Source organism: Lissotriton vulgaris, chromosome 1_2 (genome assembly GCF_964263255.1).
Source record: "Lissotriton vulgaris chromosome 1_2, aLisVul1.2, whole genome shotgun sequence".
NCBI lineage: Eukaryota > Metazoa > Chordata > Amphibia > Caudata > Salamandridae > Lissotriton > Lissotriton vulgaris.
In genome coordinates, this window is record NC_141686.1 from 92259024 (window position 1) to 92275152 (window position 16129).

The 16129-nt window shown below is 45.4% G+C and overlaps 1 protein-coding gene across 1 annotated transcript in view; it reads right to left on the minus strand.

The window, feature by feature from the left end:
* Nucleotides 1-16129, minus strand: part of LOC147733976 (adenosine deaminase 2-like) — a 332200-nt gene that overhangs the window by 69618 nt on the left and 246453 nt on the right. Inside the window, exon 8 of the mRNA XM_086953605.1 lies at nt 1533-1735. Within this exon, the coding sequence (XP_086809731.1) occupies nt 1533-1735 (203 nt within the window). The remainder of the gene's footprint in view (nt 1-1532; nt 1736-16129) is intronic.

A 16129-nucleotide genomic window follows, 5' to 3' on the forward strand; every position in this document is an offset into this window, starting at 1 on the left:
TGAGGGAAATACAGCTGGCGCCTTGCCTCCCCAGTTCCACCCCAATGTCCTGCAGGCTCCTGTGAAGCACTGGGCTCTCATGGGACCCCCTATTGGGTTGTGCATTGTGAAATGACTAGGGGCTCTTAGCGACGCGCTCATGGACGTTACCACTTCAATATGGGCTGAGTACTCGCCGTCCCTCCTCCTCGTTTTGTCCAGTAGCCAGTCTTTGAAGCCGGTGCACACCCAGGTGCACCTTGAGTCAATGGGGAGCAACGCGGCACTCGCTGCACTGCCGGGACACCGATCCATGACGTCTCTGGAAGTCTTAGCAGCCGGGTCACGCCACACGTAACCTGCCGGATCCTCACACCCAGCTGAGCCGATGTGCCCAAGACACAGCTGGTATCGCCGAGGAACGGCTCAGTCCAATTCGAGATGCCAGCCGCAAGTGCTTCCCCGAGCGCTTCACAGCTCCGTAACCTTCGCCGCCACAGGAACCAGCAGCGCTCTCAGCTACGCTCTGCCGAAAGTCTGCGCATCTAGGCGGAGCCCCTTTTGCAACATTTCGGTAGGCCTTGTGGTGCAGCTCCCATTTCTGAAGCTCGCGGCGCTTAGCTTCCGACCCCAGCCACCTCTGCAGTTGCAGACACTACTTATGAGTGGAGTCGGCCATCCGACACACAGGGCAGCGTAGTTTCAGCGACCTTGGTTACCTTAATGCAGGATTCTTTGATGAACTAATAGATGACTTGACGGAGCTCTCGGTTTAGGTGGCCATCTTCGGCTCAGGCAAGCTCCGCCCCCCTGGATTGACAGACATTTATTACAAGTTTTCATACATGAAAATGCCATTAGTGAACTAAAGGCAAGTCAGTAGATAAGTACTATTATATCAAACAGCACAGGTGGTTGTACAAGGCACATTCCGAACTGAAGTATTTTAAAGTGCTCTAATATGTTAAAATAAAGAGAAGGGAGGTTCTGTGAAAAATAATGTTTGCCCGGGCTCAGACAATTTGGACAAGCAGGGAAGCAGGTATTAATTCCTGGGTATCTGGTTTCACGTTTTGAAGTTCAGCCATCAGACATATATCTGTCTCTCTCTCTCCTGTTTGCCATCATGTCATTTATTCTTGGAAGAACACCACCACAGATATAGCAGTTCTGACTCTGCCCCCACAGAACCAACTACAAAGCCAAAACGTCATTTATTGGGGGTGTTACACCCTAAACACCCATACTGAAGCTACACCTCTGTTCCCCCTGCATGTTGGAGGAATCAGTCATATTTCCTACCCAATCCGCCATGCCTCGAATGTCAGTTCCAAGCGGGACAATATATATTATAAATCTTGCTTTGAATAGGGTGGGTTATCTAAAGCGTAAATGCTGGCGGCCCATCAGCCACGGCATCTTTTATGACTTGCAAATTATAGTAGGGCTACTACTCCACAAAACTCTAACTGAGGCCCAGCAGTATCCCCAAGTATCAAGCTAAATTCCACTGGGATCCAGTGAGTTAAATGGAAACAGAGATTGATACTTACTTAAGAGAGTTGAAGGTCAGTTGCTTTAAGGTTTTCAGGTCGCTCTTCATCCCTCCAATGCCCATGAAGACTTCATAGAAATCGTACGACAATCCTTTCGCTCCAAAGAGGGGTGGATCATCAGCGCTGATCACAAGAGGATGCCCACTAGCCATGAGAACTGACGCTGGGTGGTTCCTGAGATCCGAGACTAGCATCAGCACCTGTCAAGGAGGGAGAATATGTTTTTTTTATTTCTTTCACAGGCAGCACAATGGGGTCACAGCGCAGACATACGGCAGAGATGTTGGAGTTTAGGGAATCAAGGCACTTATGCCCTCCAATGTTCTGAAAGTGAGGTTTTTCAGAATGTGAATTGTAATGCAAAAGACACAATGTTAAGCGGGACTGTATAAAATGGGATAGAAGTCAAGACACATGGTCAGTATATAACAAAACATTCAAGGATGGTCATTGTCCCTAGACGGGCCCTGATAAGGCCAGTCATGGTTATTTAAGGCACACCCTATATCACCATCTGACATCAACCCCCTTGTATGAACACTGTAAAACTACACCAGATCAGGATCCATGATTGCTTCCAGCAAGAGACAGCTATGTTTGGTAGTCCAATTCTAAAAAAACCCAATGCACTGCTTAGCAAATGCCAGCATCAACCAATGAAGCCAAGTGGCACTTCATTCAAGACCTCTCAAATATGGGCCACAGAAGATGCAAGATGAGATGTCCCTCAACATGGAGGTATGGGGAAAATGAGGACGTCTAGCAATTACTTGTCACAAAGCGTCAGGGAAACAAGAACCAAAGTCGGCATGTCTCCATCAGAACCATAGATCAGGAACAATCCACCCCAGATGGGAAACCGAAGATCCACAAACACTGTCCTAGAAAGACACTATAAACAACTACGGTTGATGTGCATCAAAGGGACACAATCCACTATCCCTACACAACAACAATGTTATAGCTGACAAAGGTTAGGTGGGAGGACTGAAGATCCAAATCTCTACCATGAACAAATCTTGATCAGTAATGAAACTCCCAGTGAAGCAGATTAGCTGAATGAATGACAGCCACAGTGATGTTTGCACAAATTGCAAAAAGACAACTAATCGGCAAATGATACACTACACATATCATAAAGTAAAATACACATCAGAGCACAACACATTATAAGGAAGATAAATAACATTCAGTGCAGAAGCCACTTTTACCACGAAAGCAGCAGGGCTGTTTGTTTATTTGGTCATTTGGGTGGACACAATTCAATTTCTAGGTATGCCCAATATTATAAATTGATTTAATTTACAACATAGTTATTTATTTACCTTTTCTATTGAATTGTTGTCCGTATCAATAGCAGATATCAGCAGACAGAGTCAAACATCAGAGATAGACTGTATTGTATCATTCACAAATCGGATTTGAGCCAGTGCTATTAGTCATCCATGAGTTTTAGCATTTCATGCAAAATAAGCTTATAGATCGAATGACTACATAACAGGAGTGATATCATGACACCCACAGTTTTTATTGCCTATATGTAGCACCAGAAAGTTAGCATTTGTTTAATACACTTCTCCCACAGGCGGCGAAAGAGACTGTAGTCTGTACGCTCATTCTCTCCCGCCTTGATTATGCTAATGCGCTTTATGTGGGGATTCCAACGTACTCTCCTAACAAACTTCAAGTGGTGCAAAATGCGGCGGCAGAGCTTTTGGGAGAGATTTCTCTAGGACGTAGCGTGCAAGGTTATCTCCGCTTCCTTCATTGGCTTCCCATGGCGGCCCGGGTGAAATTTAAATCTATTACTATTGCCCATCACGCCCTGCATGGCCTTGGGCCAACTTACCTGCAGAAACGGTTTCCTTTTATGTTCCGGGGAGACTGTTACGCTCCTCCATTCTTCGCTTGGCAAAGGTTCCCCGCTTGAATCGGCATAGGCTGGGTGGCTGTTCTCTTGCTGTTTTGGCGGCCCAGGGGTGGAACAGTTTGCCGCCTGCGCTTCGTAATACTGAAGATCCTGTGGCTTTTAAAAAATTGCTAAAAACGCATCTCTTTGCTTAGTCTGGTTGTGCTTTCAGTCCCCTGTGCTCTCGTCGGGACACTCCTTGGAGTAGCTGTGCACGTTAGAAAATTAATTAACATAACATAACATAACATTGCTATGTGTTGGGACGGAAAAGTCCCCTGCATGGTCCCACTGCAACGAATATATGGATCCTAGCACTGAATATTGGCCATGGGTGGGCACCATGACCTAGGCCTTTCTCATTGTAATACAGTCTGTTTACACTGGAATAGCCACATCAGGTGCAACGCCATGAAAATAGAGGGCTACTGCCCTTTCCTGAAGTGACACAAACATGGTGGTGGCAGCATACCTGTTATGGTGTTAAGTAGATTCAGTAATGTGAACAGGCCTCAGGCCTTTTTACCTGTGTCACAAGAGTGGGGCAGACGGACTCACCTCTGTAAAGATCAGTGGCTGTGTACTTAACGTGGCCCAACGAGGATCCTGGGAAATAGATCTCATGAGCAGAGTGTGAGGTGCAAGTTCAGTCAGGATCAGTGCGAGAAAGATGTCCACTTTCTGGTGGAAGTCAGTAGCCTATTTGGGTCGACGTGATGTTGCAGGCTGTTGCGCTCCATCAGTGATCTCATTGGAGCCGTCACTGTGTATGTGACCGCCATATGCCAGGAGAGGATCATCAGGCTTGCCTGGGTTATCGCCCTTTGCCACTGAGATTGTGTGGGCAGTTGCCTGGGGGAGCTGAGACTTTGGGCCATTGTTTAGGTCTGTTCCCCTTTGTGTGCCTTGAGGGGGGCATCAAATACTGCATGGGTTGTCGCCTGGAGGATCCGACCAGATCAGGACCTTTGCATTGGCCTGTGCCCCCAAATGCCAGTAGGGGCCAGTAGGACCACTGTGGACGTTGCAATGCTACTGGAGTCCTTGCAAGCAACGGAGAGACTCAAAAATATACCCAGAAGCCATCTGCTGAAGGTCGCTGCTTTGATTGCCCAGGAGGAGCAGAAAGAAGATGCTGCTGTGCCTAGGGGCCACTGCTGTCTCCAACTCCCCTCATAAAAACTGCCACCGCTAAACATGGGAGACCGTATTACATGCAGCTCACTGTGGGATGCAGGGGGAGAACAGCCTTTGCTCTAAGATACTACAGGGACTACAGTCAGTAAGAATAAAACAGAGCTGTGTATGTGGAGACACAATATCAAGGAAAACATTTTGACTCACCAAAATATCGAGTGAAAATATCATGGAATTAAAATATCGAGTACAAGAATATCGTTGTCAAGAATATCGACTTGAAGGTAAGTAATATTGATTTTTAAAATTTATGTCATTAATATCATGTGCAAAAATATAGCTGTTAAAAATATAGGGGGTCATTACGATGGCGTGCAAACTTGAATCCGCCAGCCATCGTTGTGGTGAATGGGACCGCTCGCCTGTATGGCGGTGGTCCCGCACGTTGAATCACGATGCAGTCGCCACAACGGCGGTCGCATCTAGCATCCTTGCCATTGCGGCGGGTGCTGCTGGCTGCAGCACCCGCCTCAATTTTAAAACTGTATAAGGTGTGTTTCCCTCACTATTTGGCAGGCACCACGTGGTGCCTGGCACATAGTGCATTGAAATGTAGTGTGGTACCATGGATACCACCTCCAGTGCACCACCACCTCCCCCCAACTCAAGAGGGGCCCGCAATGGGCCCCAGAATGCATTCTCTGCCAGCCTTTTATTGGCGGTTTACCCACCACGGAAAGGCTGGCTAAAGCCAGCATCGTAATTTTGCGGACGTTGCCTGATAGGCACCATCACCATTTTAGGCATGCTGACCGCTCCACCAGGCAATCAGTACGATTGCCTGTGGTGGAAGCGTGGCAGGCGGTCTTTGCGTCCGCCGCGGTTGGAAAGCGATTCCCCCCCACCATCTTAATGTTGCGGGGGAAAATTGCAGTCTGATGGCGGAGGGCCGGTCACCGCACGTCTGGCGGTTGCGGGTGTTCCGCCATCGTAATCACTCGGTTCGTTTTTTTATTATTGTTATGTTTTTTATTACATGTTTAAATGTTGATGACATAATTTTTTATTTATATAGTGTTTATGTTTCTTATAATATTAGTTATATTTCTAGTAGTTATGAAGTGTAATTTTTAGTTTTTTAGTTCTGTAGCGGGTTGTGTGTTTATAGGGGTATACGATGGGAAGTAATTTAATTATAATAAATTAATGGTTATGTTTTAATTAAGATTATTTAATTAATTGATACTTAAGTATGCTAATTGTGTAAGTGTTTTGTTTTTTAGGTGCGGGATGTGAGGTTATAGGGGTAAAGGGTGGGAAGTAATTTATTTTTAATTTAGTAATGATTAGTTGCTAATTAATATTACTTAATTAATTGCTAATTAATAATGTTAATTTTGTAATTATGTTTTTAGGTGAGGGTTATGTGACTTACAGGGGTAAAAGGTGGGAAGTAAATTATTTTATTTTATTTATTATTTACTTGTGGGAATAATAAATGTTACCCCTCCGCAATCTAACACTTTCCCTACTGTTGCACTGACTGGAGTGGGAATAGTACATTTACCCCTCCGCAATCCAACACTTTCCCTACTGTTGCACTGACTGGAGTGGGAATATATATATTTTTTTGTTGATTATAATATTTATTGGTGTGTTAATTGTACATGGAATAATAAATTGTAGTATTTTCAGACACTATATTTTTATTAATTTTATATTTATTGTAGTTGAAATAGTAAATCTTATTTTTGTGCGATATAAAGAATTTCTTTATTGTTGTGTTGTGTTAGGTGAGAATGCTTATATTTATTTAGCATATTTTTTTCAATTTAGTGGGAAATGTATTTATTTTAATTTTTAATAATTTACTTGTGTTGTAATTTATATAATTGTGTGTTTGATTTATTAGAATGATGATATTTAAAAATGTAAATGTTTTTTGCTTGTAAATTAGAATTAATTTGTAATTAATATGTGTTGTTTACTTTTTATTTTAAATTAAATTGGTTTTCTTTTTAAATTTTTATGTTTTTGGTAAAAATGTATACATATATTTTTAATAATATTGTACTATTAACATTTTTTAAATTATATTATTATTTAAAATATTCCTTTATTTATATTTTCATATAGATGTATGTACATACATATATATGTGTGTGTATTTACATTTTTAAAAGTAAGTTTATTTGTTATATTTGTTAAAATATACAATTAAATATATTTTATTTTTTATAAATTAATGTTAATATTTAATATATGTTTATTTTAATATATTAAATTATATATATTTAAAAAAATCGATATTTATACAACTATATTATTCTAAACGATATACTTTTTTCAATATTTGTGTACTTACCTTTTTAAGTATAGGCAGTCAGGTTTCAGGTTTTAAAGTCTTTATTTCGATTATTAGCAATCATAAAAGACATATTAAAATACAAAAGACTATAACTGGTTCATTTAAAATATCCAATGGAAATCAATGAACATAATTATTATTTAGACACTCACAAAAATACATACGTGCACAAACAAAAGAGCATTTCTTAACAAGTGAATAAAACAGGATTAAATTTCAATTAGTGAATAAAAAAAAAAAAATTGAATATTTTATGTAGAATTTAAAAAAAATAGGAAAAGACAAAAAATATTTAAAAAGTTAGGATTACAGTTCTAGATCGCGAACAATGAATGCAGTTAATAGGACATAGTCGTAGGGTGGTTTAACAGGTGTATACTTAAACTAAACAGATTATGGCAAATAGCAGAACGACTTTTGCACTTGGCGCTAAGACGAGCGCTTTTTTAACCTAAGGAGCCAAGCCCAGCCCAAGTACTTTGCCAAGGCTACCACAAAGACCTCTGAGGTGTTAGTCCTGAGCACCTGTATGGCTTCCATTGCTGTTTTATATGGTAAATTTTGGAACAGAGGTTTTAGCCATTTTTTCCGAGGTGCTCCATACCTAGGACAGGCAAAAAGGAAGTGACCTTCTGACTCAATATGACCTAAGCAGCACATACAATAAGGTGATATCCCTGTGGACCATTTGTTCAGAAAGATGTTTAATGGCAAAGCGCCCACTCTAAACAGATGGTACAATTTCTTATCTAGCGGTCGGGAAATAACATCCCAGTATGGCTCTCTTAATAGGTCAATTTTGAATGTTAGAAACCTGCCTGTGAGGTCATTTTTATTGGACAGCATCACTCTTTTTAGGCGGGTAGTGGCCCAATATAGAGATTTAAATTCATCTTTAGGTGGGAAGGGATTAGATTGTGGGGATGACCAAAGATGTTCCAAGCCCATGTCTATCAGAATTGTTTTTACAGCAATGAGCCATGGTATTTTCCCTGAACCCCTGATGGACCTAACTTCTGACAATTCCTTTGCAAAAAGGAATAAGTCTGGGGATGTCCATATTCGTCTCCACAATGCCACTAACCTAAATCTTGCCATTTCATTTATGGGGGAGGTGCCAAGATCTAGGCAGAGAGGGAGCGAGGGTGTAGACTGTGGAAGGCCCACTAGGTTTCGGAGGAATCTACATTGAGTTTTATACAGATTAGACAAGTCCATATGACCCCATAGATCTGCGCCATATAAGATGGCTGTAGAGATTTTAACATCATAGATCTTAAGGGCCGGCAGGACCCGTCGAGTGATTGATTCCTTCTGCTCTTTAACGAGACAGCCAGTAAGCCTGGCAAGTTTGAGTTGTTGCATATTGATCTGATCCTTCCATCTCAGACGGCTATCAAGGGTGACCCCTAGATAGGTCATGGTATCAACCTGTTCAAGGTTTACTCCATTCATCTTCACTGAACTTCGGACTGGGTGGTTTTTTGTGAAGACCATAAATTTTGTTTTCCCCACGTTGACTACCAGGTTGTTGATGGCACAAAACTCCTCAAAGCGGTCCAAAGCCCGCTGTAGTCCGCTGCCTGTTTTAGAGAGGATTAGAGTGTCATCTGCAAAGATGAGTAGCGGGAACCTCATCCCTGCCAACATTGGGGCATCAGTGGGAGTATCCAAGAAAAATTTAACAACTTGGTTGATAAAAAGGAGGAACAGGGTAGGGGCCAGGACACACCCCTGGCGAACGCCTCGGGTTACGGGGAAAGTTTCTGTGACTTGTCCCTGACCCCCCCACCTCACCCTCGCAAAGTTGTCCTCGTGGAGCCTTATAATAAGGTCCAATAATTCGGGTGGGCATCCCAAAGTTACCAGCACACCCCACAACCTGTCCCTGGGCACCAGATCGAAGGCGGACTTCAGATCAATGAATGCAGCATAGATGTTACCACCACCTAACCAAACCTCCTTCCAATAGATCAGGCAGAATCTAAAAACCTGATCTATGGTGCTCATTCCCGATCTGAAGCCCACCTGCATGGGGGACAGGATGTTCTCCATTTCTATCCAACCCTGGACCCTTCCCAAAACCATACGCGCCACTATCTTTTGAATCGAGTCGATTAAACTGATAGGGCGGTAGTTTGCTGGAATAGATTTATCACCCTTTTTATAGACTGGAACTATTTCTGCCCCTTTCCAGGATTTCGGGACTGTAGCTCCAAGTGCCAAAGTATTAGCTATTCTAGTGATATACGGGAGCCACAAAGTGGGATTAGATTTAAAAAGATCCGCCGGGATTAGGTCCATACCGGGGGCTTTGCCTCGGAGAGTAAGTGCCAATGCCAGCTCAACCTCAGCAACCGTAAAGGTGAGTTTCCCGCTTTCTGGGGTGTGCGTGAGTGGATTGCCTGAGGGATTTGAAGTATCATCGTCCCCAGCTCTAAATTGGTCCGAGTAAAATGATACCCAATCCTCGAGTGGCACATTATTTCCGGGTGTAGAAGAGTCGATGTTTTTGCCCCATTTAACCAACTCCCAAAACCTTTTCTGGTTATTAGAGGATGATGCCTCTAAAAGATCTGACCAGAACTCATCCTCCCACTCCCTTTTGGCTTTGCTAAGGGTTTTTTTGTAATGGAGTCTAGCAGCTCTCACTTTAACCATGTCCCGAGATTTAATGGCAGAGATGAGAGCTGTATGTGCCTCTCTACAGTCCTTGTTATACCATTTTTGGGGCAAGGGATTAGTTTTAGTGACAGCTTTCCTACATGGTTTGGATAGCATTGATTTTAAGCTGTCAAAGCACTTAATATGAACACCCATCACACTATTTGCAGCTCCAATCTCCACCCCGACATATCTATTTGCAACATTTCATTAAGTGCATTTCCTACTACAACATTGATATTATTTAATAAGCATTCATCTTCTATAACCTGTGACCACTTCAATCTCCTCCTATCGTTGGTAAGTAGGACATCCCCTGTATAGGTTGCAGATGGTTCCTCCCTTCTATTTAAATCCGGTGTCTTCATCGATAGGGACAGTGGGTTATGATCGCTTTCCGGGCGCTCTAAAACTACCATATCAATTAAGAGAGCCCAATGCTCCATGTCCAGTAAAATATAATCAATGCGGCTTTGCCTATGGCCATTATCAAAAGTGCTTTTTCCCTTCGCATCAGAGGCAGAGCGGCCATTACATGCCCTGAACCCATTTTGTAAGCAAAAGGCCGTCCAGGACACTGCAGCCTCTGTAGCTTTAGCCATCTTCTCCACTTGTAAGTCTGGAATACCCCAAGCAGAATCATCTGCCATAGTCCATGTGTCTCCCATATCTAGCACAGGTTCTATAGTACAATTTAGGTCCCCAGCAATGATGGTAGTGATACCTCCGACCATTTTCGTTATCATGTGATCAACAAGGTTCACCAGGGGTGGGCATCGACCGCCAGGAAGGCCTCTGGCATAGATGTTAATAATATTCATAGCTTGCTTGTTCCCTTTGTTTAAAACAATGGATAACAGATCCTGATTCTCCACTGGGAACTCTGTTGGGTAAAAGCCCAGGGATTGTTTCACCCAGATTAACTAGCCACCTGCGGCCCGCCCTTTACCTCCTTTAGTTGCGGGTTTGAAAAAGTTAGTATAGCCCAGCTTATGGACAGGTTCCGTTGCCCATGTTTCCTGCAACAGGATAATATCGTAGTTGTCCATAAAACTTGACCAATCCGCAGACACAAGGCGTGCCTTAATACCCGCTATGTTCCAGGACAAAATTTTTAGATGGTCATTCAAATTGCCTGGCAACAAAGAGTGTAAGGGCTGTACAGATCCATGAGCAGCCCCTATATCATCATTATCCACTAGATGCTTAACACAGTCTACCGGGGCAGTGATTTTCTCCTCGATCTGGGACCCCTGGGTAACTACGTGTGGTCTAGGGCTGTTTGGCAGATATGTTCGGCCTCCCTCCCCGTCAACTAGATTGGTCAGTTGAATTGGGCATACCACGTTATAATCACTGGGGACTTGGGCTATCACACTACCAGTCGGAGACTCGCTAAAGGGATTGTTAAGTCAATCTATAGCTTCCAAGCCAGAAAGAGGGCCAAAATGATTAAAGAGAAAGGGGCGCTGGCAGTCAATCGGGGTCAGTACCATGGGATGTCTTGCAGCAGGACCTTTACGAAACAGAGGATAGGATTGGAAGGGTATATGCCTGCGCGGGTAGAAGTAGGATAAATCTAGTGTTTGTACATCCCCCTGCCTTGCAAATCTGGGTACTCGTTTGATAGCATCTACTACCCATGAGTCTTTGAACGATATAAGGATACAGTCTCCTTCTAGATCTTTAGCCTCAGGCCCCACCCAATCTACTCTCCTCACATACAATATCTCCGTAGGAGTGGAGGGGGGTAGCGGGCGATTTTTGTTCAGCCAAAAGGTGACTTTATTACGAAGGTCACCATATGATTCCCTAGATCCTGGTTTTAATGGTGCTACGCCTGTCAAAACGATGGTGTGTAAGGCCGCTTCGGGTGGAAGATCAACACTGGGGATGTTTGGCCCTTTACGCCCCCCCTCCCTGCGACTGGTAGAAGCAGTATTTTGAGTTCTTGAAGAAATTGGTGAAGGACGATTTATATTAGATTGTATTTGAGGACCCATGTGTTGGCGCCCAACCATATTTTGTTTAGCCTCTGTTTTCGTTTGGGGCTTTAGTGTCTGAGTCTGAGAACTAACACCTGGTTTAGAAGAGATGGTAGAAGAGGTATTGGTTTTTTGACCCCCTTTAGCTATGGTGTTATTTATTCCTGTCGTTTTATTGAGGGAATTTTTGCCGTTTTCCATATTCTTACTAGTAACCTTATTAGGTGCCTTACTTGGTGCTGGTGCATTAACAGTGCCCTTATTATTTAAGCCACACAATTCTTGCAACATTGCGTGGTTTGATTGGATCAGACCCTCCATACTATCGATCTTTGAGGTCATGAGCCTAGTCCGCTCCAGGACTGGTAAAAGTAGTGTTTTAAACATGGCCTCCATTTTTGCCAGCAGAGCCTCATCACTATTGAGGCACATGGGACATGTAGTGGAGGAACCCAAAGCCAAAAGTGAGGGGCATAGCATATTATTATTGTTAGGCACCGAGGGTTTTAGCAAGTTTAGTTGGGGCTCGGGCCCCTGGCGCCATTCCCCTTGGACTGTATTTGCTTTATTGGGTGTCATATTTCTTTCCCCTGACATTCTAGAATCCCGTTTTCTCTTTTTGGTATTGGGGGCAGAGTTGGATATAGGTGAATTAGCCTTTACAACAGGATTAGAGATATTGGATTGATTAAGAAGAGGAGTTCCGGATAATTGGCTAAAATCCTGCTCCTCATTAATCACAGAGTCATTATCCTCCATCCCAATCTCCTGCGTATCTTTAGAGTCATTAATACTAAGCCTTTTTTCCATTATTTTGTCTCTTGTGGACAGGCTACCCCCAATATTTTCTATATGGACTATTGCGTCCGTAGAGGTGGTATGGACACAATTGAAGGCAGCATGGGGTACAGATGGTGCAGGGGAGACAGATGTAGCTAAAGCCCCCAGCGAGGATCGTTTTCCACTAATCAGGTCTATTGAGAGCCTTTTCTCAACCATGGCAATTTCCTTTTCTAAGATGCCAGTGACCCGGGTGATAAAAGTGTCCAAGGGGCCAGAGACGACGCCATTAGATGTGTTGATTTGTACAGTACGTTCCTTCCCTGATCTTAATGGCATTTTGGGTGGTCTTCAGAACGTCCAGGGGGAGTGGGCCTGGGCCGGACTCTGCCGTACTCGAACGGCCTCAAACGGCCCGCTCTTTGCCCGGTCTTCGCCCCGGCCGTTGCCCCGCGCGCGTCCCGCGTGCGCGTTGTCCACACAAGCTATGAAGGAAAAACAAGAGGAAGGGGCGGGAAGAGGACCAGCTGCGGCCGATCCACGCCGCTAGGAATGCTGGTCCTCGCAGTCCCGCCTCTACCCCTGTTGACCAGATGACAGCTTGCAAGGGGCGCGTTGGTGCTCAAAGCACGTGAAGGGAGGCAGAAAGGATGTTCCCCAGAGAGAGTCTAAGCCTACGAGCGGCTCCCGCGAAGCGGGGGCCGCGAGGCGTGGCGAAGTGGCCAGACAGCAACAACACAGGAACAGCGCTTCTTTGCAGGAAGGGTCCCAAGGCTCACTCACTCCACACAGATTTTAAAGAGGAGGAGGAGGGGGCGGGAAGAGGACCAGCTGCGGCCGATCCACGCCGCTAGGAATGCTGGTCCTCGCAGTCCCGCCTCTACCCCTGTTGACCAGATGACAGCTTGCAAGGGGCGCGTTGGTGCTCAAAGCACGTGAAGGGAGGCAGAAAGGATGTTCCCCAGAGAGAGTCTAAGCCTACGAGCGGCTCCCGCGAAGCGGGGGCCGCGAGGCGTGGCGAAGTGGCCAGACAGCAACAACACAGGAACAGCGCTTCTTTGCAGGAAGGGTCCCAAGGCTCACTCACTCCACACAGATTTTAAAGAGGAGGAGGAGGGGGCGGGAAGAGGACCAGCTGCGGCCGATCCACGCCGCTAGGAATGCTGGTCCTCGCAGTCCCGCCTCTACCCCTGTTGACCAGATGACAGCTTGCAAGGGGCGCGTTGGTGCTCAAAGCACGTGAAGGGAGGCAGAAAGGATGTTCCCCAGAGAGAGTCTAAGCCTACGAGCGGCTCCCGCGAAGCGGGGGCCGCGAGGCGTGGCGAAGTGGCCAGACAGCAACAACACAGGAACAGCGCTTCTTTGCAGGGAGGGTCCCAAGGCTCACTCACTCCACACAGATTTTAAAGAGGAGGAGGAGGGGGCGGGAAGAGGACCAGCTGCGGCCGATCCACGCCGCTAGGAATGCTGGTCCTCGCAGTCCCGCCTCTACCCCTGTTGACCAGATGACAGCTTGCAAGGGGCGCGTTGGTGCTCAAAGCACGTGAAGGGAGGCAGAAAGGATGTTCCCCAGAGAGAGTCTAAGCCTACGAGCGGCTCCCGCGAAGTGGCGAAGTGGCCAGACAGCAACAACACAGGAACAGCGCTTCTTTGCAGGAAGGTATAGGCAGTCAATATGTTTATATTCTTTATTTTTTCCTTTATTTTTTTTCCACAATAAGTTTTTTTCTTGACATTCTGTCAGTGAACCGTGCTAGCTCAATGGTTTTCTGCCCGAGGGGTGACTTTTAAAGGCCAAAGCCAGACTTTGATGCACACACTATTGTGACCAGCACCTGGGGCCACCTCCAGAGTTCCACCAAGGGATGCAGAGCCAGAGTTGAGAGAAGGGGAGGGGAGCCGGGACCTGGGGGCCCTGTTGAAAGCTAAGGATTCTTTTGTGTAGCATTTTGCATGTGTAATCAATTCTACTTTTATACTAAAATCAGTATTGGACTGGACAATAACCTTACTGGGGACACTTTGGTTATTTGAGTTGGAAACCGTTGCATACCTGGCATCTAACTCCCCCTGAAGAGCCTTGAGTAGCACGACATGTGCTACCACTGAGAGCAAACTTCCAAAGGTGTAGTCTTGGCCCCGTTACTCAGAACCTATAGTAGGTAGGGCCCCTGGACATCAGAAGTGAAAGCCATTACCAGTCAGCTGCTACTGAATAGAATGCGTGGGGCAGAGTGTAGGGAGTAGGGAAAAAAATCACTTACCTGCCGGCCACCGCGTCTCCTCCATCCTTCTACAGTCCACGATGCACAGAAGCAGGAAGCACACAGGCTCCCAGACTCCTCTAACTAATCAAGACGCTGCTGTCACCAGTATTCTTTATAAAATTAGAATTTCAGTCCACCAGAGCCAGGGGCTTAACTCCCCCGCCAAAGGTATTTATGGCATTTATAATCTCTGTCAGAGTCAGTGGCTCTCTAATCAGAAGTCTCTTACAGCCTCTTCTACCAAGGACAGGGCTACTCTGTCTATTTACCTTTCAACGTGTACAGCGTTCGAGTGAGGTCTAACGATGTACAAATCTGCAAATTAGTTAACTAATTTCCATTAAATTTCCACTAGCAAACTTTCCTCATGCTGAGAACATCTCCCATATTCACCTTTACCCAGCGTTAGAGAGATGTGGAGGCGGTCATTGGATGCTTTTGAACGATTCACCATCGCCGTAGCGCACCCCGGGCCCCTGCGGTGCATCACCACCATGGAGCATTGCCTACAGCCAATGGGAGCGATGATTGCGGTGGCATGATGCAGTTTTGAAAATCGCGGAAGGCGTGCTCTGCCACCGCAGTGGTGGTCATTAGATGCTTTTGAATGATTCAAACCTGGAAAACCAATTTTTGCAGCTTTGCACCTTACAAACGACCCCAGGGGTCTATAAATCTGTGGGAGTGAGCCTCACATTTCCACTGCTCACAGAGCCTGCTGCCTGGGACCCTCTCCTCCTGCTGCCCCAAGTGCCTGCTGCCTGGGACCCCTCACCACTCACTTCCACCACAGGTGTTCCATGTCCACAGTGCTGGCAAGGACAGAGAAGATCCATGCTAGTCCATTCACAAGCAAGGAGCTGGGGATCCTAGTGGACGAGGTGCTGGCACAGTACCCAAGGCTGTATGGTGGCCCCAATGTAGTGGTAAGTCAGCATTAAGGGAGCTGTAGGGCAGGGGGTGTCAGACATGTAGTTGTGCTGCTGCACTAAAGGCCTGAGGGTGTGAGGTTGTGTCATACACTGATAAACAAGCTGTCTCCAGGGCAAGGGAGTATGTGTGTCCCAAGGTCACTGTTTTCCCTGCCTGCAGTTGTATGTGTTAGTGGAGTGTGTTACATTATCAGCCATCAAGAGCCACAGGATGTTGGACATGTAGGTGCCAGGACAGTATTTGCTCGGGTGAATGTTTCTGTGTGCCAATGTTGTCCGACTCAGTGTGAACCCAGAGACTAGGCCAACTGCCTGCCCACCCAAACGAGAACACATTCCCAAACTTACATGGTTCCTGCTCCTGTTCATTCACAATGAATAGTAGATATGCACCATCTCAGTACTGTATATTTGCACACAAACACACTTCTGTAGATGGCTATGTTATTGGTAAGTCCATGTGCTCAAAGCCATACACATTACAAGACATATGTTCACAGGACATGCTCATTGAATTCTGCCCAGTCATGCACACAGTGCATTTACACACAG